This window comes from Spinacia oleracea, chromosome 2 (assembly GCF_020520425.1).
Source record: "Spinacia oleracea cultivar Varoflay chromosome 2, BTI_SOV_V1, whole genome shotgun sequence".
NCBI classification, from domain to species: domain Eukaryota; kingdom Viridiplantae; phylum Streptophyta; class Magnoliopsida; order Caryophyllales; family Amaranthaceae; genus Spinacia; species Spinacia oleracea.
Window position 1 is genome coordinate 10,968,797 of NC_079488.1, and position 4,712 is coordinate 10,973,508.

A 4,712-nucleotide genomic window follows, 5' to 3' on the forward strand; every position below is an offset into this window, starting at 1 on the left:
CTCACCTTGTAGAGAAATAACTCCTAAGCCACCTTCTACGGAGAAAAACATCAAATTATCGAAAACATATCATCTGGATTTACTTTATGACGGGACAATATGGCTTCACAGATAGGCTAGTATATACTAGACCTGTTTTGAATGGACACGTTTGTCAATGCATAATTTTGACCACCAATTTCTTTAACTACATATTATAAAAACTTATAAAAATATTAATATTTTGAAAATATATATTAAGATGAAGCCAACAATATATTATATACTAACATTTGTTTTCATATACTAGAAATAAAATAGGGTTAAAGTGACTTATGTAAATAATGCAAAAAGTCAAAATAGATCGAGTATCAAGGGACGGAGGGAGTATGATTCATGCGCACTATTTGTCACGATATTGCAGCGCAACAAGTAGATGTATACTCTTTATTACAATGTTCAAATAAATTATTTAATAATAAAGTAAATAAAGCTCACATAAAATACAAATTGATTCAACCATGTCACATAGCACAAAGATGAGGGTGACATATTAAGCAGTGCCAAATATTCTTTTTATCCGCGTTACTTCTTCGTGACTCAAGAGTGTAATTTGCTCGGCTATATCACCAGGTAAATTACCAGCGAATAAGGAAGGAGTAGTTAGTTGTAGTCCTGGATTTGCACCATTCAAGCTAACAAATGCAGTTGCTGGAGTTCTACCAACATTGATTTGGAAGTGAAGCATGGCTTGTGGAAACACCATAACATCGTTTACTTCTAATCTTTTGTAGTATGCAGTGTTGTTTGAGTCAATAAACCCTGCAATGATTGAACCTCTTGCGATTATAATAACTTCAGAAGTACGGTGAGAATGTAGTGGGATCACTCCTCCCACGGCAAAGTCTAACCTCCCCATAGTGATGCCTAAACCATTTAAGGCAGGAAATGCATTTGAAAATGCAAGAGTCACATTATTTCCGAAAATATTAGTGGTGGCCTTTTCACCCCGAAAACCGGTGTAAACGAAATCGTCGGTTGTGACTGTAGAAGAATCTTTGCATGCATATCCTTGAGGTCCCCTAGGAAGACTAGGATCTCCGACACAGAAGTCGAGTTCTATGGCATGTGAGAGAGAGGCTAGGAGAGAGAAGATGAAGAAAAATGAAAGGCTACTCATTTTGTAAGCTCTGGTTGATATTAATGGTAAGGGATATATTGAGTTGTGGATTGGATTGTTGTATATATTGTACCCTTTATATAGAGAACTTCTTTGATGAGGATGGCTTGAATTGTTCATATGAAGCCAAAGGTGGCTAAGGTGCCGTAGCAAAGTCAAGATGTTGTGCCTAGTTCAATAAATTCATCAACTTCTTATTAGAGGAATAAATTTTCTCAACATTAAATAATTGTTTCATTTTTATTTTATTTTCTTAATTTAATAACATATTGTTTCTTGGATAGTGGTTTATTATCTACGTAGTATTTTGTTTTCGGTGGACCTAAAAAGTTTTATCTCTTAATTTATATTAATAAATTAATAAAATAACTAATTAATCAATTAATCATCAAATGAGCAAAAGAAACAACTTTAAAGACACGTATATTTACATATTTACGGTACTTGAAAATAAGACAAAGACTTTTTTTAGTGCGAATTAATTACAAACGTAATACAATTTACAATTAAGGCTTATGAGATCCAAACCTGAAACTTATGATACATATAATCTCAATTTTAACCATTAAACCGATATCTCATTGGTAATAATACGGAGAATCTCAAATAATGGAATACACACTATTAGTTTTTGTTTCACGTCAATATAGGCAAGTGTGATGCGTCAAAGTATGTATAAAAAATAGTTATAGTATGGGTTCACATTATAGGCACTACCCTATTCAACTTATGAGGGCTTCGTAACGATCAATACAATAATTCATACTAGATTAACACGTAGTGCGTACAAACTTGATGGCATTGTAATGTCATCGGTTCTTTAAAAAATTACTTAATAAAAATGTTTTTTTATTGGTTTTAAATACTCCATCCATTACGTAAATATTAGTATTTTTTTCGAATCTTATCTTTATTGGCAGTTGAAAAAATGTTCTAATTTCTTTCCAATACGTTTTTCAAAATATATTCATGTGGGCTCTTGTTTTGTTCGTCTCAATGTGTAGTTTAACAATATCAATTTTTTAATATTTATTTAACGTACGTATTTGAAGATAATATTGAGTTGGTACGGATCACTAGTGGAATAAGGCTCATTTGCATCGCACATTTAAGTGCATTTGCGTCGCACATTGCGCGTGGCAAAAGCTCTCGACGCAAATGACTAAAAGTCATTTGCATCGCACATATGTGCGACGCAAATGACCCTCATTTGCGTCGCACATTAAGCAAATGTGCGATGCAAATGACTTTTCAGGCACCATGTTGAAAAGTCATTTGCCTCGCACATTAGCTTAATGTGCGACGCAAATGACTTTTCTTGCGCCATGTTGAAAAGTCATTTGCGTCGCGCATTAGCTAAATGTGCGACGCAAATGACGTTTTTGGTGCCATGCTGAAAAGTCATTTGCCTCGCACATTAGCTAAATGTGCGTGGCAAATGACTTTTTGTTTTTTTTTAAAAAAAAGACCTCCACAATTTATTTATTTAATCTGCACTATATATGTAGATTAAAATAAACAAAATGTGAAAGTCTTAGTTATATTTTCCCTCACACTAACAATATACAAATTAACATTCAATTTCAACAATAAAATAGTCTACAAAAATTAAAATAAAATGATATCAATAAAAGGGAACATTCCGGAGCATTCTACTTCCATGACTTGCGTAAGAAAGAGGTATATAGATCTAGAAAATATCTGTTGAAGCTGCATCAAAGGAAACATGATACATACAGTTTGGGAAGTATCCTTCAATACCTCTAACCTCTCAAGTTATCAAATCCTATTTCACGTATTAGCCTTTGACATTATTTAATGGGCAATGCTACAGGGTATTATTAGAAAAATTATACAAATTAACTAACAATCTTGCATATTACACTAACAATATTTTACTGGCGATGCCATCAGAGTATCAGGTATACTTTTAGTTCTCTTTCCCTCTTCCGATATCATAGCTATCAAGCTGTAAATAAAAAATTTGAAGGAAAAAAGTTAGAGCAACATCAGGAATTAAGAAGAAAGCTTATCATAAAGAAACAAGAAATCACAAGGACTCGAATTACAACAAAACAGTTAACATCTGCAAAGAGCACATATTCACAGCATAAAAAGCCTTCCATTAGTATTGTATATGCTTCTTCCATTCTTTATTACAGGCAACATCAATATATGAAAGAGCTACTGCAAACTACAACAAATCCCCATAGGAACGTTGAATAAACAAACTCAGACCCTAACTTTCCAAAGAAAAACCCATCCAAATTCTACTAGTAAACCAATTAAAAAGAATAGTTGAAAGCTAACCATCAAAAGAACTCATATTACTAAGAATTGGACATGGAAAACAATTGAAAAAGTCTTACTTATTTCAAAAAGTAGGCCAATGTTACAGTAGAACACATAGAAGTACACTCAAGTAAACGATTAGGCAAATTAAGTCCAATGACGCTGTAGATATAATTGGCGGGGGGGTGGCTTACTTGCTCTCTGTGAACCTAGGGCTAGGGCGTAAGCACTTCAGGTAGCCATCCCAAGGAACCTTTTTCAGGCCTGCTCTATGAGAGATCATGTCTCTGACCCTGCAAAAAGAAATAGATACAATAGGCAACAAATTGATCCGGTATCCAACATAACATGTCTATATAAATGTACCAGAGAGAGAAATATTCATTCACCTCTCGGCAAATTCGATGGGAGTCTCTCCAGGTTTTATTGTTTGGGGCTCTAGATACCAAACATCACAAACAACGGCCCAAGATGTCATTAGCTGAAGCAGGTGTGTAGTAAATGACTGCCTGCATATACATAGTTCAGAATTTCCCCAAGATAACCAGACATTCAAAAGAGCAAAGCTATCAAAGATTACCAAACAAATTTTCAGCATGAATTTTTATTTTATCCAATCCACACAACGAGAAACTATTTCATTATATGCTCTGGATATTCAACACTTAATTTATCATCAAATTCAAATCAATCACTTAATTTATTATCAAATGCACAGGCGCACAACGAAACTCATATAAAAAATTGAAAAAAAATACTTGAATTCACAAACTAACCAACATAACTAAACCCCAAATTTATATTAAAAAAATTCAGAGCAAATTAATTAAACATGGAAATCAAGATAGGACATAGAATATACCTGAGCATCAAGGTAGCCAAGGACGGGCGGCGAGTTAAACTAGAGCTCCAACACCAACAATTCGTGATCCAGTAGTGTGGTGTGTTTGACAGCCTTAAAAAACTAAGCCTTTCTGCTTCAGGATGTCACCTTTCTCCCCGCGCCGAAACCTAGGGTTTCGCCCCTCTTCCCATTTTCGCAGAGCTCGAATTTTCAGATTAAATAGAAAGGGGCGGCTTGGTGAGAGAAGACTTCGAATGGATAAGGTTGACTCTGAATTTTTGAAGGTGAGATGGGAGGTGTTGGAGTTCCGGCAATGGAGATTTGGAAAGGAGGAGGAGAGAGAAGGAGAGGAGGCGAAAAGTTTGTTCGACCTGGATCTATGCGAGAAAATAAATGAAAAAATATAAAAGGGTCACT

At 34.6% G+C, this 4,712-nt stretch overlaps 1 protein-coding gene across 1 annotated transcript; it reads right to left on the minus strand.

The window, feature by feature from the left end:
* Window positions 1–350: 350 nt before the first annotated feature.
* On the minus strand, window positions 351–1,222 carry LOC110798517 (germin-like protein subfamily 3 member 3). The gene has a single exon (XM_022003696.2). It carries the CDS (start codon window positions 1,157–1,159, stop codon window positions 533–535), a length of 627 nt encoding a protein of 208 aa, XP_021859388.1. The 5' UTR covers window positions 1,160–1,222; the 3' UTR covers window positions 351–532.
* Between the last annotated feature and the right edge of the window lie 3,490 nt (window positions 1,223–4,712).

Excerpts from the sequence above, each read along its gene's own strand:
- LOC110798517 (XM_022003696.2), bottom strand. The coding sequence starts at position 1,159 with ATGAGTAGCCTTTCATTTTTCTTCATCTTCTCTCTCCTAGCCTCTCTC.